The sequence below is a fragment of the Mirounga angustirostris genome, unplaced genomic scaffold (assembly GCF_029215605.1).
Source record: "Mirounga angustirostris isolate CCGP_5_RB_7025 unplaced genomic scaffold, mMirAng1.0.hap1 SCAF_8, whole genome shotgun sequence".
In the NCBI taxonomy this organism is placed as follows: Eukaryota; Metazoa; Chordata; class Mammalia; order Carnivora; family Phocidae; genus Mirounga; species Mirounga angustirostris.
In genome coordinates, this window is record NW_026991716.1 from 10,498,949 (window position 1) to 10,523,653 (window position 24,705).

Sequence of the window (24,705 nt, forward strand, 5' to 3'; positions counted from 1 at the left end):
ATGGCTTTTTAAGCCTTAAAACCAGTGCCCCGTTGAGTGCTAAAATTAAAGAAATCTCTGACATGTTTCCTAAGCTTTCTCTCGGCCTCCTATTTGGGCTTCTTTTGATGGAACATTAGTAATCCTCTTAAGCAGACCTGTCAGGGACTTCACAGAGACATTAGTGTCTGCTTAATGGGCTATGGATTTAGGAGCTTCATTTCTCCTTAAGCCCTTAAGAGCTTTAAAGCACACATTATTCCTTCATTTGCAGAGCTAAGGCACGGCATGGCTGCACCACCATGGCCTGTGCAGGGTGTGGGACGAATAGGTCTGTAGACCATCCTCACAGGGAAATACATCTGAAAACTCAAGGCTGTTGCTCCACCTGTCTGTTGAGGGTGGAGTGAGGAAGTCTGTCCCTGCCACCAGAGTCCGGCGGGCCAGCTTCTCGGAGTGCTCATTCAGATCATGGGGCGCTCGCTAAAGCCCCTGGGAATGTCATTGAAAATGGTTCCATCTTAATCTCACCAATGGCCAGTTATTAAGTGCAAGCAATGTCCATCTAATGAGTATCACTCCTGGTCTCAGTTCGTTTCAGTCACTGTGGTTGATAATAAAGTATATATGAAACATTTCCCCAAATGGGTTCTACTCAACATTTGTTCTAGGGATACAAATATATGTTATTCTTAAGATTCTGTCAAATAATTTATGTTACAATGTAATAAATTATAAGCACAGTATTTCTAATGTGTCATGTGACTCAATCCTCTTTTTTTTTTTCTTCTTGAGAACTTCCCATGACTCTTAATCATTTCTTCTCGGAAGTCTCGCTTAAGTGGGTATTGCCTGCATAACCGAACATGAACTTGTACCTGGGGAGAGTAAAAGTGGCCTGGTTCTGTCCATTATTCAAGGGCTGGTGGGGGTCCTCATCAATTTACCACTTACACATTGCAGGGTCCAATCTGAATAAACATCTTTGCATTTAATATGAGAGACCCACAAAGGACAGATCAAAAATCTCCTTGGGAGGCAGTAGCCACATGTTCTGGGGCATGTGGCATTGTGACTTTAGTGTTTCTCAAAGCAATTTTGGGAAATACTAGTTCCTCGAGTGGCTCTGGGAAGAAAAGGATCCTTGGACAAATAATTTTGATAAAGGCTGCTTAAAAAAATCTCCCTTCGGAGATTCACAAATCCTATATAGCTGTAACTTAGTCCCTGAACTTTTCTGATGACAGAATTATAGGTATTACATCTATTAAAATCTCCAGAACCAATAATCAAAAGAACTCATTTTGGGAGATGTTCGTTTGTACTTGATCTCACCACGGCACTTGAAACGGAAGGGAATGGTTCTTGTTAGACGCACTTTGCTGGATTTGAATGACTCGAATCGGCCACCGGAAACCAGTGGGGGGTGGAACGAGGCCTGTTCTGCATGATCACAGCTTTCCTTCCTCTCCTGCCATGAGATGGGATTGTCCTTGCCCCTGTTTTGCCACACGTACTCTTTGCATTTTGCCTTTACTGTTAAGAGTGGAGACTTAACTGGGGAAAAGTACTAACTCAAGTCCACTAACTTCATCATCTTTCAACTAATTCTTTAAAAGGCAAGGATTGCATTCTGCTGTAAGCAACAGCTATAGTGACGACCAAATGATGGATTCCTTTTCCTCACTTTCAACAAGAAGTCCAGAAGCTGGTATAGCACCTCAAAAATGCTGTCAGGCACCCAGCTCGACAAACCTTAGTGTGTGTTCACGTTGTCCTCATGACCTCAAGATGACTCTATCATTCCAGGCATTGTAGCCTTATCTGTGTTCCACACAAGAGGGGGAAAGGAAGGGCAAAGGACCACTGGCTTCTGGCTTATGTCTACAGAATATGTACCTTTTCTACCAGAACAATAGCTTTCTTGGAAGCCCCACCCAGTAATGTCACCCTGCATCTCATTGGCCAGAGCTGTGTTTCATGGCTTCCCAGAGCTGCAGAGGACTCTGAAAAGTGGAGTTTCTAGCACAGCATTAGCGTCCCAGCAAAATCAGGGCTCTGTTAGCAAGTAAGAAAGGCAGAAGGGATATTGGGCCAACATCCAGAGAGAGTACCAAAGCCAGCATTGAATCAGTCCTTTTTAGAAAGAGATCCATGTTCTGTCCTTCAGTGTATTTAGACTCAGTTTTACTCAGCAGAGATATTGACTGACCGATTTTTGTAAGCCAGGCACAGTAATGGTACGATGTAGAATGGTCTCTGCTCTCAAAGCAGTCACAACCTTAAGTAGAAAGAGATAGAGAAATATATATGCAGGTAACTGTAGCAAAGTTTAATAACTAAGTACTGCACTTATGACCTTAGAAAAAGATCATTAGAAAAATAGGTAAAATAATATATTTGAAATCCATCCCGGAGAGTATAGATAACTCACATCATATTTACTCCTAAGGGAAGGAATCTGGTGGTTTGGGTTTCAAGGGAAACTATGGAGGTTGGAGGAAGGTGCAGAAAAGGAAAAAAACCAAAAACCAAAAACTGAATTATGACCATGTTCTTCTCACTGGTTTTATTTATTGGAGCTGCTTTTATTTTGTTTTTGATCCTCCTAGTTTTATTTACTTTCTTCTTAATCTCAAATTCTCCATTGTTACAGTAGATAGGTAGATTTTTAAAATTTCTATCTTAAAACATGGCTATCTGTTCACAAATCGTTATCTCCTAGCCTAATCCTTCTGTCCTCTTTACCCAGCCTCTCCTCATTTTCTCTGTGCCCACTGCCCCAGCCCAAGAACTTATGGAAAGGTTAGGAGTTTCCTTACTGTCTCCATCTCCCTTAGGTTCAGGGAAGGAGCTGCACTTCGGTAGAATTAGAAAGATTCCTGGAGCAATTTTTTCAGCCCCTCAAATCGGCAAACAGCTCCACCCTGTCCTGGAAATCTGAGCTGCCCATTTGCCTCCAGCATAAGACAGCGCTAGCAGGATCCATAATTTGTGATTTCATTATATTCTTAAACTCCCTAGGAATAAAGTTACTGTTAGAATAGGTAAACCCACTGTTCACTTTTCGCACATAGTTTTTGAGGCTCCACAAGCCCCTGGATCATTGTTCCCAGGTGGAAGGTAGCAAGGAGGGGTGGCGTGGCCCCCTGGTCACTGGGCGACCTGGTTACCCCTCACCCATCGTGGGAGTCCCCTCACCCTGCAGTTTTTTTCTTTTTGCGTCAAAGGGACAGTAGGTTGAGAGAGAGTTCTTGTTTTGAATGTGTGCACACTATCAGGTAAAAGGCTTCTACTAGTGATAAGCTTCCCTAACTGGGTAAGTTATAGAGCCAAGTACACACAAAAGGGAGTCGGGAGGCCATTATCTGTCACGCCCCAGAGTCACGTGATCGTGTCTGCCCAGCCCCGCCCCTCCGCTGAGGCCCCTCACGTGCTGTACGTGCTGACGACATACGACGTACTGACGCAGCGTGCACGTGGTGCCGTGAGCGGTGCTGACGCTGTGCCTCCGTTTCCCTTTTTCTCTGAAAGCGCTCTTGTTTTTTGTGTCCCTGTTTAGGAGTGCCGGGAACTTTCCCTTTTTACTCCTGACACTATCAAATTAGAAAGAAGGACCAGTTGCCACCAGACAGCGTCCCATCTCTCTCAGGAAAAACACATGACAACCCCAGAACGCGTTCGCACATGAAGGGCACTGTTCACTTAATACTGACCTTGGAGTCCCGGGGCTCCTTATAGTCTGGATGAATTAAAGTACTTTCTGCTGTATTTAAGTATTAAAAACTGATAATAGTTCAAAGAATTGTTTTCAACTGAAAATTTTATTCCAGTAGTTGCAAAATGTGAAAGATGCCCTGTATTCTTTATTAAAGCAGAAATGTGGTTTTGCCTTATATTGAATTCCTGTTTTTCTTCTATTTCATATATATCACATGCCATTTTCTTTCTTTTTAAATTTAATTTTATTTCATCATGGTAAGTATAATCTTTCATTCCCATTCCCCCTTCTCTCTGGTGGGGACCATCACTTTGTTCTCTAGAGTTAAGAGTTTGTTAATTGGTTTGTCTGTCTCTCTCTCTTTTCCTTTGCTCGTCATGTTTCTTAAATTCCACATATGAGTGAAATCATAGGGTATTCATCTTTCTTGAACTGACTTACTTCGCTTAGCATTCTAGCTCTATCCACGCTGTTGGAAGTGGCAGGATTTCATTCTTTTTCATGGCTGAGTAATATTCCATTGTGTATATATCCTCTTTATCCATTCATCTGTTGATGGACACTTGGGCTGCTTCCATAATTTGGCTATTGTAAACAACACTGCAGTAAACCTAGGGGTGCATGTATCCCTTTGAATTAGTATTTTTGGGATAAATAATCATTAGTGTGATTACTGGATAGTAGGGTAGTTCTATTTTTAATTTTTTTGAGGAACCTCCATACTGTTTTCCTCAGTGGTTGCACCAGTTTGCATTCCCACCAGCTATGCAAGAAGGTTCCTTTTTCTCCATATCCTCACCAACACTTGTTTCTTGATTTTTAGCCATTCTGACAGGTGTGAGGTGATACCTCATTGTATTTTTTTTTTTTAAGATTTTATTTATTTATTTGAGAGAGAGAATGAGAGACAGCACAAGAGGGAAGAGGGTCAGAGGGAGAAGCAGACCCCCCGCTGAGCAGGGAGCCCGATGCGGGGCTCGATCCCGGGACTCCAGGATCATGACCTGAGCCGAAGGCAGACACTTAACCGACTGAACCACCCAGGCGCCCCCCTCATTGTATTTTGATTTGTATTACCTTGATGATGACTGATGTTGAGCATCTTTTCATGTGTCTGTTGGCCATCTGGATGTCTTTGGAGAAATGTCTTTTAATGTCTTCTGCCCATTTTTAAATTGGATGATTTGTCTTTGGGTGTTGAGTTGTTTCAGGTCCTTATTGGATATGTTATTTGCAACTATCTTCTCATATTCAGTAGGTTGCCTTTTAGTTTTGTTGATTGTTTCCTTTGTGCAGAAACTTTTTATTTTGATGTAGTCTGAATAATTTATTTTTGCCATTTTCTTTCTTAAATTTGTTATCTTTGGGAGGAGTGATGGAGTGTTTGAACTTGAATTTTTTTTTTTTTAAGATTTTATTTATTTGAGAGTGAGAGAGAGACAGTGAGAGAGGGAACACAAGCAGGGGGAGTGTGAGAGAGAGAGGCAGGCTCCCGCTGAACAGGGAGCCCGATGCAGGGCTCGATTCCAGGACCCTGGGACCATGACCTGAGCCGAAGGCAGACACTTAATGGCTGAGCCACCCAGGTGCCCCTGAACTTGAATTTTTTTTAAACACCTGTATTGGGAAATAGTTCACATATGCATACTTTACCATTTTTTTAAAATTTTATTTTATTATGTTAATCACCATACATTACATCATTAGTTTTTGATGTAGTGTTCCATGATTCATTTTTTTGCGTAGAACACCCAGTGCTCCATGCAGTACGTATCCTCTTTAATACCCATCACCAGGATAACCCATCCCCCCGCCCCCCTCCCCTCTAGAACCCTCAGTTTGTTTCTCAGAGTCCATGGTCTCTCATGGTTCATCTCCCATTTAAAATGTACAATTTAGCAGCTTTATTATTTTCAGAATGTATAACCATCATCACAATCTAATTTGAAAACATTTTCATCATTCCCAAAGTAACCTTGTGTCCAAGTTATTCCCATTTATACCACCTCCGGCCCTGGACAATCACTACCTTCATCTCTTTTCTGGGTATTCACCTATTCTGGGTATTTCGTATAAATGGAATCGATATGTGGCTGTATTAGTTTCCCAGTGTTATAACAGGTTACCACAAACTGGGTGGCTTACAGCAATAGAAATTGATTTCCTTATAGTTCTGGAAGCCAGAAATCCAAATCAAGGGATTGGCAGGGTTTGTTCCTTCTTGGGGCTCAGAGGGAAAATCTGTTTCTTGCCTCTCTCCTACCTTCTAGTGGTCGCTGAAGCTCCTTGACCTTCCTTGGCTTGTAGATGCATTGCTCCCATCTGTGCCTCTGTTTTCACACGGCCCCTCCCCTGTTCCCTGGGTGTCTTCACGTGGCCTTCTTTCTTATAAGGCACCAGTCACTGGATTACAGCCCTCTGGAAGCCAGTATGATTTCGTCTTAACTAATTACATCTTCAGGGACCCTATTTCCAAATAAAAATCCATCTGAGGTTCTGGTGAACATGAATTTTGGGTAGACACTGTTCAACCCAGGACATTGGCCTTTGGTGTTTGGCTTCTTCCACTTACCATAATTTTTCAGGGTTTATCCGTGTTGTAGGTTATATCAGAATCCTCTCTTGTGGCTGAATAATATTCCATTGTGAGGACACCACATTTTATCCATTCCTTCATCATTTGACAGACAGACACTTGGGTGGTTTCTACATTCTGGCTGTTGTGAATAATGCTGCTATGAAAATTCATGGACACGTTTCTGTGTGGGCATATGTTTTTATTTCTTTTGAGGTGGATTTAATTGAATCTGTCAATTATATTGTACATATTTATGTCACTTTGCAGGAATGGCTATTATTAAATTCTGGCTCATTTTTGACCTCTTGAATTTGCCTTTGTATTTCAGTGATTTTCAAATGACTCACCTTTGAGCGATTATGTTTTGCAAGAAACATGCTTTCAATTCATTTCATAGAAGTCTGTTGTTAACATTAGAAAGAAAGCTATCTAGTCTTTCATGCTAAACTCTGGTTACTTGCTGATATGTGCTCTTTTGTTTTTATAGATAAGTAATAACATTTAATTTTTTAACCATTCACAAAGTATTTTCTCTTTGTGATGTCTTGTAAGCTTCCTTGTACTCCTGAGAGATCTCCTGAGGCTGCTCTTTTCTGGCTGCTAAACTTGGGATCCAGTTGATTTCCTTTTAAAAGCGCACTTGGACTACCTGTGACACAGGACGATGTCCTTCATCCTTCAATTTCACAAATCTGTTGTTTCTGTGGTGCTCTTTTCTCCAGGTGCAGGGAACATGTATTAACTACCAGGGAACATTCATGAGCTTAGACCAGTGGTTCTCGAACTCCAGCCTGCACCAGAATCACCTAGAGGGCTGGTTAAAGCAGAGTGGTGGGTCCCACTATAAGTGTCTGAGTCTGTAGGTCTGGGGTGTAGTGGGGCCTGAGAATGTGCATTTGTAACAAGGTCTCAAGTCTTGCTGGTGCTGCTGGTCCCAGCACCACGTTTTGAGAATCATGGGCCTAGGCAGCTAAATCCATGTACCACTTTGGGTATTGTTCAACCAGGGCCTCTTAAAATTTAATGTGCCTATGAATTACCTGGAAATATCTTTAACCTGTTCTGACTCAGTAGGCCTGGGGAGGCTTCCAAGAGTCTGTGTTTCTAAGCAGCTCGCAGGGGATCCCAGTGCTGCTTTATGTAGCAGGTGTTGAAAGAGTAGCCATATGCTGTCCTCTGCTTGGGTAGGTCTTTATTCTGTACGACTGTACAGACTCCACACTGAGTTGTGAAATACGCTTGCTAGCTTTAACAGATGAACAGAATATACCTTGTAACTTGCAGGGAAAAGTTCTCTTCAAGTTACGTGGTTATGATGGAACACAGAATAAGAGGCCCAGATGGTCCAGATTAGCCCCAAAGAATAAATGGTTCAGACTTTCACCGTAATATTTGGAGTCAATTAAAACTCTCTGGAGTGATTTTTTTTAAACGTATGTTTCCAGGTTCTGAAATGTCTGTCTCACAGTCACAGGTCCTGTGACTGAACCGAATAGATTCTTACAGGGATTCTAAATTCATTCTTTTAAATGAATGGAGTTACTTTTTTGTTTTTCTTTTTCTCAGCTTCTTGACAAATTAACGTACACTTGATTGTATCAATGTTAGGGCCTTGTTCTGCATATTTCGTACTTATTCCCTGGAATGATTATTATTTTATAGAAACAATATAAATATTCTCTAAAGCTAATTAAAAAGATTTTTTTTCTCTCGGCAGGTCACTTACAACCTTGGGGTTGGTGATATCATCACTGGCTGACCAGGCAGCTGGCAAGGGCAAAAACAAATTTGTGCCTTACCGAGATTCAGTCCTCACTTGGCTTCTTAAGGTAATTCATTGTTCTGGTGTTCTTTCCAACTAGAACTTGCCAGTTTCAGAGCTGGTAGCTGAAAGGTGTGTGCAGAGCTAACCAAATACACAACAATCCCTGACAGTACTGTCATCCTGATTCCCAGGAACATAGAATGAAAACTCGCTTCTGTTGCCCCTCTTACCCCGTGGTAGTGCTGGTTGACAGGCATCGTCGTTGTGACTAGAGAGAAACCACATCTCGGCATACAATTATTTGTGAGATACAAACCCATTTCCACCACACATTTCTTTCTTCACAGAGAATGTCACACGTGCATGTTTTCAGCTTTCATCCTACGTGTTGTGCACGGAATGGGGCTTGTTTCCTAAGATGCTACTGGAAATATTTTGCAGGACAATTTGGGAGGCAACAGTCAGACCTCTATGATAGCCACCATTAGCCCAGCAGCAGACAACTACGAAGAGACCCTCTCCACCTTGCGATATGCAGATCGAGCCAAAAGGATCGTTAACCACGCCATCGTGAATGAGGACCCCAATGCCAAAGTCATCCGGGAACTGCGCGAGGAAGTAGAGAAACTGAAGGAGCAGCTCTCGCAGGCTGAGGTAAGATCAGCCCGGAGCTCCCTGTTCCTGAAGGCCCCTGGCTGGTGGTATGGGAGTGGGGAAGGGTGTCCTTGCCTGCAGTTTTAGGTCATCTCCCTGCCATTCAGCAATTCTGTGTTGATTGGCATCTTCTGCATGCTAAGCATGGTGAGGACACCATGAGTGGTACCAGACTTCTGTCCCAGGAACTCAACCTCCAGCTGAGGACGCAGACAAGTAAGAGTCAGTGATTGCTACTGCCTCATTGTTTGCCTCAGTCAGCCAGTTGGCCCTTGACTGCAAATCTCTTCCAGTGTGAAACTTGAAGAACCAAATGTGTTTTTTTAATTTAATTTAATTTTTTATTTTTTAAAGATTTGTTTATTCATTTTAGAGAGAGAGAGAGTAAGGTGAGGAGCAGAGGCAGTGGGAGAGAGAGACTCTCAAGCGGACTCCCTGTTGAGCACAGTACCTGACGCGGGGCTCAATCCCAGGACCTTGAGATCATGACCTGAGCCGAAATCAAGAGTCGGATGCTTAACCAACTGAGCCACCCAGGCACCCAAATGTGTTGTTTTTATTAACATTGTAAACTATGTGCCCATAGGCCTTGTAGTTTTCAGATTAGTTGGTTATATATCGTCTCTTCCTCAAGTCAGGGCAGACAGATAAATGTTAGGAACAATTCAGAAATCTCCTTTTATTTTATTTTTTTAATGTATATCCGCTCCTGGCAGGAAACAAAATTGGTCATTTCTCATTGTTACCATCTTTCCTTGGCTTTACCCAGCTTGAATAAACACACCCTCTTCTAAGTAACTTGCTTGTTGCAAGCTACTGGGTGAGGCCCTGTCTCATTTGAAATAGGTAATAGGACTGAAATGACAGCCAAGTTGCCTGAGCGTAAGTCACATGCTTGGCCATGCCTCACTTGGGTGTGGACCTAGAGCTGCTGAGGTCACATTCCTTCATACTACTCGCTGCTGAACCCTCTTTAGTCAGGAGAGTATTAAGCTGTGGGGGGAAAAGCGTAATAGATACTGTTTTTAAGCACTTTTGTACCAGCCTATGTATCTATCAGTGTATCTAGTCAAAAAAGTAATCAGTAAGAGATTGAGATAAACAGGCAGAAAGGAGTCAAACCAGGGATCTGAACTGTCTCTTCATTGGTGATGGTGGAGTTGCACTGTAACAATGTGTTTACGAGTCTTTCTCTTTTTCCAGCTGTGGGCTTCTGAAGTGTAGGAAGCCTTGTTTTATTAATTATTTTCATCCCTAACCCCTAGGGCAACATTGATACTGGAAGGCACTTAGCATAATGCCTGGCAACATTGTGAGTGCTCAATAAATGTTGCTATTTTTTTGTTATTCTCATGATTATAATCATTCAGTGCATTGAGCATCATTTTTTATTGATGCCAAGAAGGGTAGCGAAACACCTGAAAAATCAAAATACTGATAAACTTTGAAGAGAGTCATCATGATCCTAGGAGGAAAGTGTAGCGGTTCTGAAATTCGTGTAGAGGTGGATGCGCTACTTCTCTCCTCTTGTCTCTGAATCTGCTTTTCCCCCATGACCATGTAATCTAGGCCAGATGGCTAGAACCATGCCCGGTCAAAGGGAACAGAAGAGGGGCCCCGGAAGGTTCTCCAAGATAGAGTTTTCCTGGGTGTCTCCTTGTCCCCAGCACTGAATGTCACTCTCAGCTTTTGTTATACCACTGTGAGACTCTGAAACCTCAGTGACCGTATGCATCATCGCCACTTGGATTTCTTGTCTGAGTCTGCCGTCCTTCCTGTTCGTGGGCTTGTTCTTTGTAGAGGCTCCCGTTGTTATAGGGTGTCAAAGCATGTTGTTGCCAAGTAGAGGCCCCCGAAGTGTTTAAGCTGCACTTCTGTATCTGTACTTAGACCCCTTAGGTATTCTCACTGAGCTAACTCAGAGGGAACTTGCTGCCCTTTTACCCAGATGTCCTGTTTCCAAGGGAGTGATGAATATGCAAAGTTTATTACCACCAATAAGAAAAGTAGTTTTAAATGATTCAGAGTCAAATTTTAAAATGAACGAGAAGAATCTTCACCTTTCCTGGTAGGTTATCCCTGGGATGTGTTTATTGGTGATGTGTGTTGGTCTCTGTCTTACTGAATAAGAAATCTGCTTAAGTTATCTTTTTTCCTTTGTTTCTGTTTTGACGACGAACTTTAGATCTTTGAGGTCTTCACATGTGAAGGGCGCCTGGCTGGCTCAGTAGGTAGAGCATGTGACTCTTAATCTCAGGGTTGTGAGTTCAAGCCCCATGTTGGGCTTGGAGCCTACTTAAAAAAAAAAAAAAAGTCTTTAAATGTGAAATTTAAGTATGATGGATAAAATTACTCTGTAATGATTTGTATCAGTTTAATTCAGGACACTGGTTTCATTTTCTCCTTTAAAGAGTAGCAGTCATTTATTCTTATATTTCTTTTGATTAATAAAGATCTAAACCCCACCTTGACAGTGTATGACTTAATTGCTTCCAACAGACTGCTGATAGCCACTTATGAAGGACAGTAAGGGATTGTCTTATAAATAATGGTGGGAAAAATTAGAAAATCAGCTATCTCTGGTTTCCTCTTCAAGGCTATGAAGGCCCCTGAACTGAAAGAGAAGCTCGAGGAGTCTGAAAAGCTGATCAAAGAGCTAACAGTGACTTGGGAAGAGAAGCTGAGGAAAACAGAAGAAATCGCACAGGTAGCTTGATAATTCAGGCCTAAAATCTTGTGATTCTTTTTCATTTGCTGTCTTTTCTGTGTAGCCGCAAAGATCAGGCTTAGAGGCTACTTTGCCGCCTTTCATCGGCTGCCACGTGGTCCACGTGTTTGCTAGAGGTGCTGGAGAGCACGGACTTGGAGCAGGCATCCTCCACAGGCCACGCTGTGCATGTTTCCTGCTTCTCCATTTTGTGATTTTGGATCACCTGGCAGAGCATGTTACCTGACTGGCAGAGAGTTTATAACTGACAGCACATCATAGTTTTTTTCATTGTAATTGCTTCTTTGGGCTTGTGAGAAAATGCTACATGAACTTTACTTGAGATCTAACATAAGGCAAGGACTAATGCTGCACTTGTGTGTGAATGTGTGCGGTTTATGAATCTACACTGTGCGTTTTGTGATTATTTTAATCCCACTGACCACTTAGAAATACTGGACCATCCCAGTGAGGTATCTTGAAAGCAGTAACTGGGACCTAGTCGAGCCTTTTCTTAGATACTATTCACACACACACAGACTCACACTCACACACCCCCACACACATACCCCTAACTCCCTATGTCTTGTACATTGCTTTGTGTTTCTTCACAGCACTTATCACCATTGGCAATTCTGTATTTTACATGTCTGTTTTTTCATGGTCTGTTTCTTTCCACTAGAATATAAGTTTTCACAAACGAAGGGACTTTGCTGTTGTATTCCTAACCCTAGATCAGTACCTAACACTTAAATATCTCATGAATGAATGAATGAACGAATGAATGAATGAATGAATTCAAGGCCCTGTGCAGTAAGGAACCAACCTGCTCTTCCAGCCCCATCTCTCCCATGACTTTCCCACATTGACTAGGGTTCTTGCCACCTGGAATCATGCAGTGTGCCCAGAACCTCTACTGTGCCTTCTGGTGCCTTCCGTTCGGACACCCTGCTCCTACATTACCACTGCCCCATTTCTTCCTTGGAAATTCTTATACTTCAAGAAACATCTTAAGTGTATCCTTTTCCTGAAGTCTTTCCTAGTCTCTGAACCCATCACAATCTCCCTCCTTGGAAGCCCCGTAGTACATTGTTCCTCTCCAGTGGTCCAGGGCTCTCCTCTTCTGATTTAGGTATGTCGTCTTATCCCCTCTCCTAGACTGTAAACCCCTTCAAGGGAAGATGGTGTCTGGTTCACCCGCAGCACCCTGATAACACTGACTCAAGATGTCACACATTTTAGACACTCTGTAAACTTGGTTGTAATGTGTCATTTTGTTGGCATTGTCCCCAGAAATAGTGACTGAAACTTTCCATGGATACCTCTTGTGGCTAGAGCAACAAATAGAGTTTCCTGTTTTTGTTCCCAGGAGAGACAACGACAACTCGAAAGTATGGGGATTTCCCTGGAGACGTCGGGTATCAAGGTCGGGGATGACAAGTGCTACTTAGTCAACCTGAACGCAGACCCTGCTCTCAATGAACTTCTGGTTTATTATTTAAAGGTAAGAAAGCATATAAATAGACAGATGCAATCCTGATTCATTCACATACAACTCCCATTGGAATCTGGATGTCTGTACCCATGATTGCGTTTTTGTATCCAGCTTAGTGCTCATTAAAAGTAAGTGACCCCCCCAAATAAAATAAATAAATAAATTGCTTTTGCACCATTTAAAAAAAAAAAAAAGAGGATGGATGGTGTGGTCTGGTTACCATTGAAAGTGAAACCTCCCCTCTGGCGACCATCAGTTTGTTCTCTATATTTAGGGGTCTGCTTCTGCTTTTTCTTTGTTTGCTTGTTTGTCTTTTTTAGATCCCACATAAAGCAGAATCATATGGTATTTATCTTTCTCTGTCAGACCACACTTTTGGAAATGCTGGCTTATTTTGTTAAGTGAGAAATAAGACATCTGTTTGAAGTGGGGCACCTGATAGACACTGATATGGGGCACCCCAAAAGACATAGGGTTCCTCAGTTATGGTAGTATAGAAATATATGTGGCAGTTTTTAAATAACTCTCAAGGATTGGAGACCTGGGGACTTGAAGGTAGCTTATCTAACTGTCCACACACCTAAATCTCTAAATGCCAGAGATATTACCCACTTGCCAAAAGTTAAACAGGTGCCTAGTTAAGGATTCTGATCTGCCTTGAGTGAATATAAAAATGCAATGGAAAATAAGCTAGAATTGAAGAAAGGAGCCTCAGTCTTCCATTACCCTTTTTATTCTCCTTTTTCCAGAGACATAAATCTGGTGCAAATAGCCCCTGATACTGAGAGTTCACCAATGGACTTAACTGTTCATTTGGGACATGATTAAGGCATAAGGAATTGTGTCCAAAATCCTAATTTTGAAAGACCAAGCCTTTCTGTCAAATAGGGAAATACTTACTGTCATGGTGACTCAATGATTTTTAGAGCAATAGAAAACACAAAGTGATGAGCTGTGGACCGCATCATGGGAGTGACAGTCCTCATATGTCTGAAATCATGCTCATCTGTGCATTCTATAACCCACAGGCTGCAGTACTCTGTAATATTGGTATTCGAAACTCATCTACTTTTATCATTTTATTTTTATTTTTTTAAGATTCTGTTATTTGAGAGCAAGAGAGAGTATGAGAAGGGGAGGAGCAGAGGGAGAGGGAAAAGCAGGGAGCCCGACACGGGTCTTTTTTTTTTTTTTTGGCATAGCACAAACAAATTTATTTACTAACCAAAGGGATGATCCTAATTAAATCAACACTTTGAAATAGATGCATGTAAAATGTTTGTGATAAAGATAATTGAACACAGTAATGAAAAAAAAAAAAGCAGTATGGAGATTTGCTCATTGAACTGAGCTTGTTTATCCTCACAGCTACTTCCTGTCCACAATGATGATGGAATTTTTACTCTGCTTTTCCATAGACCCGAGTACAGGTGACATTATTCATGACGCATTCCACCACTAATTTCCCATTTTCCAATTTTCTTGTGATTGTGCTTTCCTTCCCATCCCATTCCTGATGTTGAACCAACGCACCGTCTGTGAAGTTGCAGACAGTCTGAGTTTTTCTGCCGTCAGCTGTAGTTTCTTCAAACTTCTCTCCCAGGTTACATGAAAACTGTGTTGTTTTCAAAGTGCTCTCAGTTTTTATGGTGAGGTTTTTGTCGTTAGAAGAGTTGATACAATCTGGTTTGGCCATTGCACCCACTTTTCGCAGAGCCATTCCCACTCCTACTTCCTTCATGTATTCGTCAAAGCCTTTGCTTTCCACTAAGCGCCATCTTCCTACCAGCTGCTGAATGGTGGCCATGGTAGGCGAGGGCCAGCAGGCCTAGTGAGCAGAGCAGAGTGGGGCGTCGGGAGTGTGGCTTCCCTTTTTGGGGGGGGGGGTAAAGATTTTATTTATTTGACAGAGAGAGATACAGGGAGAGAAGGAACACAGCAGGGGGACTGGGAGAGGGAGAAGCAGGCTTCCCGCCAAGCAGGGAGCCCGATGTGGGGCTCGATCCCAGGACCCTGGAATGATGACCTGAGCCGAAGGCAGACGCTTAACAACTGAGCCACCCAGGTGCCCCGCTTTTATTTTAAAATTTATATATTTGAAAATACCATTTTCCATGAAATTCCTGTTAGTGATTCTTGAATTTATATAGTTATTTTCAAAGCATTTTCCCTGTCAACTCAGGTGATCCTTGAAAGAATCCTACTAACTAGTTCGAATTGATGATATTGTCCTAGTTTTGCAAAAAAAAAAAAAGGAAGAAAGAAACCAAGGCTCAGACTGTGAAGTGGCTTGCCCATGGTCACATAAATAGTAAGCTGTCAAGTTAACATGGGCACTCAAGATAGTTTCCTGTCAAGTCAGATTTCCTTATGTTGTTGGTTTTTTTTTTTTAAGATTTTATTTATTCAGTTGACAGAGATGCATACAGCGAGAGAGGGAACACAAGCAGGGGGAGAGGGAGAGGGAGAAGCAGGCTTCCCGCTGAGCAGGGAGACTGATGCGGGGCTCGATCCCAGGACCCTGGGATCTTGACCTGAGCCAAAGGCAGACGCTTAACGACTGAGCCACCCTGGCGCCCCCCCCCCCCATTTCCTTATATTGTAAAACAATATCTAATCACTGTTGGTTGGTGTTGTTTTCTTCATAGTGTTTAAATATTTTTAAAATGTAGTTCTTAAGGTAAGCTTTTGACCTATTATGTTCCAGATATCTTGCATCTCCCATCTGATTGTTTAATATTGTCATGCAGATGCTGTTGGGTTATTCAAATTGATGGTGATAAATTTGTGTTGAGTTACTTGTAAGAATAGGTTTTTTTCCTTTCTTTCACAATCTGTTACTAGGACCATACCAGGGTGGGTGCAGATACGTCACAGGACATCCAGCTGTTTGGGATAGGAATTCAGCCAGAGCACTGTGAGATAGATATTGCGTCTGATGGCGATGTTACTCTGACTCCGAAAGAAAATGCCAGGTAAGAGAAATAAATGTCCACTTCACATATCTGTGAGCCTGATTTTCAGAAGTAGACTGCCCCTTTCCGTCTGTTGGCTCAGTTCTATCAAAGTTAAGACTTCACTGGGTTCTGGGGGATATTTCCGATTGTAGGGAGTTGTATGGCCACATTTAGAGCACCAGCTTTGGGGTGGCTGATTCTGCCTAGACTGGCCGGGTATCTTAGATAACACACTTTTCTCTAAACTTCTGCTTCCTCATGTGAAACATAGGGCTAAAAGTAGGCAAAACAAATCACTTGGCTCAGTGCCTGACACATATAAATATTTTATTATTATTTTTTTAGAGATTTTATTTATTTATTTGACAGAGACACAGTGAGAGACGGAACACAAGCATGGGGAGTGGGAGAGGGAGAGGCAGGCTTTCCACCTGGCAGGGAGCCCGATGTGGGGCTCGATCCCAGGACCCTGGGATCATGACCTGAGCCGAAGGCAGATGCTTAATGACTGAGCCACCCAGGCGCCCCACAAATATTTTATTTTTAAGACTTTATTTATTTGAGAGAGAGAGAGAGCACAAGCAGGGAGAGGGGCAGAGGGAGAAGCAGGCTCCACACTGAGCAGGGAGCCCAATGCAGGGCTCGATCCCAGGACCCTGAGATCATGACCTGAGCCGAAGGCAGACACTTACCCGACTGAGCCACCCAGGCGCCCCTGACACATACAAATAATGAATAAAATTAGTTGTTACTCAGTGTAATACATTGCATAAAAAACAGTTAATCAGATAACTCCATTGTATGAAAAATTCCTGAACCAGGCTATAATATATAAGAATTTGAGAATTGACAGGATAGTATATTTACTTTTGGATTTCTACTAAATACTGTCTTGAACTACTTTACAATCAAGTATAAAGTTTATATGAAGTCCTATCAGAATATTCATTAACACACAAACATTGTGATCAGAATACTCATTTTTAGGGAAAGGAAAACCTTACACTCATTTTAAATTATTCTATTAATATTGGCCGTATAAATTTCTAAGTGATGACAAACTGAGACTAACAAGGATGGTATAGATGACTCATGAAAGTTTATAGGTCTTGTGTTATAGTGATATAATTGTTAAGATATTTAATGATGAAATGATGCTGTTCCTTAATTTTTACTTATTCCAAGTTCAAGTAGCCTTCTGCCTTATGCTGTCTTACACTATATTAGAAACTCTGGATTTTTTTAATACTCTGGTTTTTAATTGACAAAATTGCATATATTTAAAGTGTACAATATGATTGGACCATACTCTCTTTTAGCACCATACCTAAAATAATTTTAATCAGCAAATTTTCTCATACCCAATTCCAGTGCCATGTTTTTGTTCCTGCTCTTTGCCCTCCCTCACCCTGCCCAGTCTCCTCCTTTCCTAACCTGGGGGTAGCAGTGCATTCATTCTGGAGTCTTTGCTACAGGCTCTGTGCAGGGAATGCCCAAGTATAGGGACTCAGAGCCTGGTGGAAGAGAATGTATAGAGGCAACAGTGATTATATGGGATGATAAGTGCTTCTTCCTGCAGATCTGATCACTATGGAAATGTGTGGGGTTGCAGGACTGGAGGTGGGGAGATCTCTTAGGATATTATTATGATATTGTCGTGGGAACACAGCAAGTGGCAGAAGAAGTGAAGAACAGAATGTATTTGAGAATAATTTGAGAGTCAGCCAGCTTTAGTGATGTGCTTGGGGACAGACTGGAGAGTCAGTAAGAGAAGGTGAAGTCAGCAATGGTTATAGGGTTCTGTCTTGGGAGACTAGATAAACAGTGGAGATCCTGAGCCAAAATAAGGACTACAAAAGGAAGGACAGGCTTGGAGGATGACAGGTAATGAGTGGTAATGGATTCAGGTTGGGATCCTGTGAATTTGAGGTGTCCTTGGGACATCAGTGTGGATGTATCCAGTTGGACATTGGATTTAAACATGTAGAGTTATACTCACGATATACAGTCAGCCATTAGTGGTGTCGTCTGTCTTCAAAGTGGATCCCAAGTGTGTAGTGGAAGGAGTAAACCAATGTTTTAGGGATGGTCTGAGGAGCCCGGAGACAAGGGAGTCAGAGAGGCAAAGATACAGTGATGGAAGCCAAGGGAGGAGAACATTGTAAGGAAGAAGAGGTCAAAATAGAGGTTAACAAGCTTCTGTTGGGATAGTTAGGAAGACACTAGCAACCTTGGGATGTTTAGGAACCATGTAGTTGTGGGTATAGAAGGAACAAATGCAAGGAGGAGAGAATGGGGGGTGAGGAAGTGGGCCGAGAGTCATGGTTGTGAAGATGGACATGGGATTAGAGACAGAGCCAGGGAGGGACGTGGGGTTAGGGGAGAGTCACTGTGTCTTCAAATCTGTCTTCAAGTCCACTCATTCTCTCTCTAGTCACATCTTACCTGCTGCTTAAACATTGTATTGAGTTTATAATTTTAGTGTCTCCGTTTTTCATTTGTAGAAGTTTAGAAAGTCCTTTTTTTGGTAGGCCTGGTCTGTATTTCTAGAGTTGTGTTTGTACTCCATTGTATGCCTTTTTTTTTTTTTTTTTTTTTAAAGATTCACTGTATGCCTTTAATAATTAGATTTTTACTTATTTTATGGTCTTTGTTTGAAAATTCTATCTCTGACATTGTTGGGGCTTCAGCCCGCCTGTTGGTTGGATCTGCTGATAACTGCTCCCTAGAGCAGCGTGTGGTTCCTCAGGTGGGCTCACCTTCAGCAGGAGGTTCTCTGTAAAAGTCTCATGGCCTGCGAGGGGGCATAAATTGTTGCAAACACATTTTGTATTGGCTTCTTTTTTTTTTTTTTTTGAGAGAGAGCAAGCAAGCACAAGAAGGGGGGAAGAGGGAAGAGGGAAGAGCAGGCTCCCCACTGAACAGGGAGCCTGATGCAGGGCTCGATCCCAGGACCCTGAGATCATGACCCGAGCCAAAGGCAGACGCCCAACCAACTGAGCCACCCAGGCGCCCCTTGTATTTGCTTCTTAACAAGAACCCCAGGCATATGTCCACTTAGAAATCACTTTTTATGTTACTAATTTCTTGGCTTGGGTATACTACCAAAGCAGGCAATTTCCATATTTCTTTATATTTTTGTAATAAGAGCATACTATAAATGGCAGTGATGTTTTATATGTGTGTTCAGAAGTATGTGTGTATGCATGCACACACATACCTATAGAAGGGTCCCTTAAAGTTACAAATGACCACAAAAGGTAGCAATAAATAAAAAGGCAAAGCTTATTATATTTCTCTCTCATTTTCTTTGGAACTGTTTTTAGTTTTATTCTAGAATAACACTACCCATTAGAACTTTCTGAGATAATGGGAAGGTTCTATACCTGCAAAGACCATTTCAGTAGCCACTAGTGAGATGGTGCTCTTGAGTATCGAAATATGGCTAATGAAAATGAGGACCTGAATTTTTTAATTATAATTCATTGTTTAAAATAATAAAGGACATTGAGTGACACATCTCTTCCTCATACTGCTATTCCTAGATACTAGGTTATAGATATATTTAGATATGTCTAAATACCCTTCTATCTATACACCTAGATATATTATTTAGATACCTTAATAAACTGGGCAAATACTTTCTTTGAAAACTGACTAATGAATGTTTATTTTTTAGGTAGAAGAGGTGAGTACTCTATTAAAAAATTTCCCCCAAAGAAACAACTTTTCATCATTCTTTGGGCAAAAATATGTATATTTGTACAGATGTACATATACATATATATTCTGATCTCATTTTCCACTTTTTGCAGATGAATAAATTAGTCCATAATTCCGAATAGACGGACACAGACCTCTGAAGCTTGAGTTAGCGTTGAGAGTCATTTTTATTGGCAAGAATAAAGGGAGCATGTTAGTATAAAAGATACACACCAAAGTTTCATCATGTTTATGTATGATAGATGAAAAACATTTAAGATGGTATTACCAGGGTATTTTTATCAATAAAAATTTAGTCCCTAAACTTAAAATATTACTACCAAGGAGGGCTTATTTTCATGTGTGAGTTCTCCTTACTCCGTAACTCTGAGCTGGAGAGTCCTCTAAAGATAAGGAGCCAGATAATGAGATTCTATGAGAAAAGTAACTTACTGAAAAACTAAAACTCAGAATAATCATTATTTTTCTCCATCATACTTCACCTGACAGTTCTTTAGTAAGTTAAACTTTAATTAGTTAATTATCCTCCTGATTGTTTTAATACCAGCAAAATCTCTTTTTTTAAATGAAGGAAACATCTATAAGAAGACTACAATTATCAGCACTAAAAATTGTGGAGGACTTTTCCTCTCCCCCTAAGAAAAGTCACAGTGGCAAGGCTTTAACTTTGTTAAAGAATCCTTTGATGAGATCTCCGATTGGCAGGAAGTCCTATGAGATCTGTTACCATGAGTTATTCACAGCCCCTGGATTCATAGCCCCTGGTAGCCAGTAAGCTGTAACAAAGCTGCAATGCAGGGAAGACTTGGGGCTTCACGATTTGCTTGAGACAAATCGCAGATGCATAGGTCAACACAAACCTGGAGACATGGTGCACACCATCTACTGCGTGCTTCATGCAGGTAGCAGAGACTCAGAGTTGTTTCCCCCATCTCCGATTGTCTTGTTTTTACAATTTGGTAGCTATTTAGGATTTAAATCTGGTTACTCTTTTTAGGTTTTTCCCCAAGTTTTTATTACGGAAAACTTCAAATGTATGAAATAGAAAGAAGAGTATAATGAACCCCCAAATGTCCATCATCCAGCTTCAAAAATGAACACTTCACAAACAGTTTTGTTTTTATTTATACACCCTGCACATCTCCTCCTCCCTCCCCTCTGCGTTATTTTAAAGCAAGTTCCAGATATAAGTTTGTATCTAAATATATTAGCTTGTATCTCTAAAAGACAAGTATTCTTGAACATAGCTTCAATACCATCACATCTAAAGTAATTACAAATAATTCCTTACTAATCATATATTGAGCCCAGTGTTCAGATTTCCCCAGTGGTATCATAAATGTTCCTTTTCAGCTGTTTCTTGAAATCAGGATCAAATAAGATTCAACCATTGTCATTGGCTGTTATGTCTCTTTTAACAGGTCCCTCCTCCCTCTATTCCTCCCCCCCTTCCCCGCCTTTTCCTTGCATTTTATTTATTGAAGACACCTGGTTGTTTCCCACAGTCAGCATTTTGCTCATTGCATCCCATGACATCATGTAGCATCTTCCACCACCTTGTGCGTTTCCTAAATTGGTATTTAGAAATAAAAGCTTGATCAGGTTCAGCCCATATTTGGACAAGATATTCCGTAGGCATTCTCGTGTATATTTCCATTAGGAGCACGTCATGCCTGGCTGGCTGTCTTTGAGGCATATTGGCAGCCCTTGATCATCATTGCTTAGATCACGGGTTTTGATAGTGGTTATAATTCTGTTGTTCCTTCTTTAGGAATTAGTAGAACACCTCTGTTAAGAGAAACTTCCCCACTTATCTCTTTGGCTACTGGGGCTGGGTTCTGTGCTCTTCCCCGTGGCGCTGACGTATTCCCTGGTGTCCCTTCAGGTCCCGTGTGAATGGCACTCTTGTGTGCAGCACCACCCAGCTGTGGCACGGTGATCGAATCCTCTGGGGAAATAACCACTTTTTTAGGTAACATCTTTGTGTTCCCTAATATTTTCATAAACTTGTTTTTCTGTTATCGGAGTATAAAACAAGTCAATTTTCTCTAATGATGGAAAACTCCACAGAATTAATTTACCTAAGAGGAAACGGCGAGATTGGTTGAAAGACTTTGAAAAGGAGGCAGGCCCACCAGAGCATGACCTGGACGCAGCCAGTGAAGCTTCCTCCGAACCAGACTATAACTATGAATTTGCACAGATGGAAGTTATCATGAAAACCCTGAATAGTAATGGTAAGACCTTACCTCCGGATTCCTCCGTTTTTGGCAGTTCCTGTCTCAGCAGTTCAGTGAAGGATGCACTTGTGTAAAGTGGAGGCGTCATTCTGAAATTAAGAACGTAAACTTGCTAATTTCTTTTTTTTTTAAGATTTTATTTATTTGTGTGAGAGAGCCTGAGCGGGGTGGGAGGGGGTGTGCAGAAGGAGAAGCAGGCTCCCTGCTGAGCAGGGACACGGGGCTCCATCCCAGGACCCCAGGATCACGACCTGAGTCAAAGGCATATGCTTAATGGACTGAGCCACCCAGGTGCCCCCAAATTGCTAATTTCTTACAGAGGCCATTGGGGAGGGACTAATGAAACTATTGCAGGGCCTGGTCTGCTCCCTCAGGTATAACTAAGAAGTCCCTGTTTTGAGACTCCTTGTTCCCAAGTCAGTTATGGTAGCATTTCCACAGTCCTAGAGTACAGAATGATCGTGGTGGAATTCCTTTTCAAATTTCCCGTTACTGAGTTCGTCATTTCTGAATCCTTCAGAGCACAAAAATCCCCAGCAGAGGATGAACCCAGGAATTTCAAATGGAACCTAATGGAGAGATAAAGGTCACAATATTTTGGTAAAAACTCAGTTGGAAATTATACCACCAAAGATGCTTATTTAGTAAGCCCAGGTAGCTTTTACAAAAATGATCCTACAAAGAGAGGTTTTTATAGGCTCTTTGCTTGACTTACACGCTGGCCTGTCTCAGATTTTTAAGGAAGAGATTTTCCTTAAAGCCTTGTTTCTAGATCCCTCTTTCCAGAAAGTTTTCAGTGTTTGTATTAAAATTCTTCCCCTCTGTATCTAAAAGCTAAGCCTTTATCTCTTCATACACACTTCTGTGCATTCAATAAAATCCACACCACATTCTTTCCTTGATGGCAGTTTTATAAATCTGCAGCTTCTCTTGCATCTCTCAGTTTCTCGTCACCAGGCTTTTGCCTGGGGACTAGAAGCAGGACAGGAAAGTTCCTCTCCTACCAAGCACAAGACAGCATTTCTGGGACCAGAACTATTTGACAGGGAAGTATAGTTGAGTTTACATTAAGGAGCACCTGAGAAAGTTTGTTTTTGGATTTTGTCTCCTTTCACTTTCCCAATCAGGGGTTCTTTGAATACCTGAGGATCCCTACCTCGAACCAGGGAGGACCTCCAGGAGCCTCTGCCTGACATGGTACAGGGAGAGCATCATGGTTTCCCAGTGGGGCTCTCCCCTGAAACCATGACTTTTGCACTCTATCTATGAGTCAGCCTGAGAAGAATGTGAGCGTGGCTGGAGAATGTCAGTCGGGTCTCTGGCATATCAAATTGGGGATTCGAATTGCAGGAATAAAGACGTTGACCTTTTTAGTCTCTCTGGATTTTTAGCCCCAAGGACCCCCCTCTTTTCTATTATAAAAATGAAGTATGAAGAAGAGGCTAGATGGAAAAACAAGTATGATGTATTTAATATGAAGAATAGAGAACACCACCAAAAAAGAACATCAGTGAGATTAGGGATGCAGATTAGCTGCCGGGGTTTTGGGCGCTGCACCACAGACTGGACCATAGCTAGAAATCAGGCTGCAGTCCACTCTGCTACTTGCTCACCCAGTTGGGAGGAATCACAGGAGACATTCCAAAGTGATGTTCAGACATCAGAATCACATTGATGGGCCATTTTCCGACGTGCCTGAGCAACAAGTCTCCTATGAGTAATTTTTGGGAGCCTGAATGGATACAGGGTGTGACAGGAGGGTGTGGGCCCCAAGCCCCAGGTGCAGAACGCCTGTTGGAAGAACTTCTTTCTTTACATGAGATTACAGAATTCTAGATGTCTCTGTTGTCTAACAGCAACGTATCCAAGTGCTATCAATTTAATCATCTACGTCCCATATCACACATTTCTAATTTTATTGAGTCACTACGATCTTATCATATTTATATTAAAGCCCTGAATAACCGATGAGTATTTGGTGAGTGTTTGTTAATTCCTCCAGTCCTCTTAGCCAAACCAATTAGTCACTGGTGGGCTGGCTTACGGTATTAACATGAGCTACCCATTTGCCTTCCAGAACAAGCCTTGTTCCCCAGTGTTGATTTTGTCTGTTTCAGAATAGTGTTTCCCCAGTTCCCTGCATAAGTGGGGCTTCCCTCTGATGTGCTCTCAGTGCCGAAACGTGGGGGGCCCGCTAGTGTTCATGGAATTCACCTCTACCACTAGGTGGCTTCCCGATCCTAAGCCTGTCTGCCTGGTGGTCGTCCCCCTGGTGGTCCTATTTGAAGATTCTCTTCCCTCTCATGTGGTTTCAGACGAAGCTCCTCCACAGACACTGGGATAAAGGTTTTAACTGATTGGCATTAGCATGGGGGAGCTTGACTGGTTGTTAGCAGTGCTGCTGACCAATGCTTGTGCTTCTGCTTTGGCAAAATCGAACTAACATGATTGGGAAGAAGTGGAAGTTTTCTGCCTGACAGAAGCACTCTGTATTCCTGATTGAGGCGTGTGCCCTTTTAAGTCGGGACCCCTACCTCCCCGTGTCCCAACTCCATTGCCTTCCCATTGGTTAAACTCTGGTAGCTGTCCTTGCCCTGTACTTCCCCCAGCACAGACGTGTTACTGCATTATTGCTCCTGTTACTAATGGCTGGATGACTGTTGGGAGCTCAGCAGTTCAGGACTCTGTACTTGCAGATATCGATTGACCTGCATCGTCCCAGTAATAGACGAGGATGATGTATTTTCAAATCTCTAAATCATGATCGAAAAACCCCATTCATTGGAATTAAGAGTAGAAGCAAACCCAGTACCTGTGTGCATTACATAGTTACATACTGAGATAAAGAATAAACTAACGAAGAGAGAACATTCTATACCATAATAA

General features: G+C 41.9%; 2 protein-coding genes across 18 annotated transcripts in view; one reads left to right on the top strand and one right to left on the bottom strand.

The window, feature by feature from the left end:
• KIF13A (kinesin family member 13A) overlaps window positions 1–24,705 on the top strand; it is a 208,089-nt gene that overhangs the window by 132,352 nt on the left and 51,032 nt on the right. For 12 of the 17 annotated variants that reach the window (XM_064597116.1, XM_064597118.1, XM_064597121.1 and 9 more), the window contains 8 exons: window positions 7,996–8,107; window positions 8,485–8,697; window positions 11,294–11,404; window positions 12,774–12,908; window positions 15,744–15,874; window positions 21,465–21,551; window positions 21,650–21,816; window positions 24,046–24,165. In XM_064597116.1, coding sequence (XP_064453186.1) covers window positions 7,996–8,107; window positions 8,485–8,697; window positions 11,294–11,404; window positions 12,774–12,908; window positions 15,744–15,874; window positions 21,465–21,551; window positions 21,650–21,816; window positions 24,046–24,165 — 1,076 coding nt within the window. The remainder of the gene's footprint in view (window positions 1–7,995; window positions 8,108–8,484; window positions 8,698–11,293; window positions 11,405–12,773; window positions 12,909–15,743; window positions 15,875–21,464; window positions 21,552–21,649; window positions 21,817–24,045; window positions 24,166–24,705) is intronic. The other 5 variants (XM_064597120.1, XM_064597130.1, XM_064597131.1 and 2 more) reach the window with 1 other exon arrangement.
• LOC123837423 (fatty acid-binding protein 5-like) lies at window positions 14,099–14,751 on the bottom strand. Its single transcript, XM_045866321.2, has one exon. It carries the CDS (start codon window positions 14,704–14,706, stop codon window positions 14,299–14,301), a length of 408 nt encoding a protein of 135 aa, XP_045722277.1. The 5' UTR covers window positions 14,707–14,751; the 3' UTR covers window positions 14,099–14,298.

Bases quoted from the DNA above. Each gene is read 5' to 3' on its own strand.
- LOC123837423 (XM_045866321.2), bottom strand. From the start codon at position 14,706: ATGGCCACCATTCAGCAGCTGGTAGGAAGATGGCGCTTAGTGGAAAGC.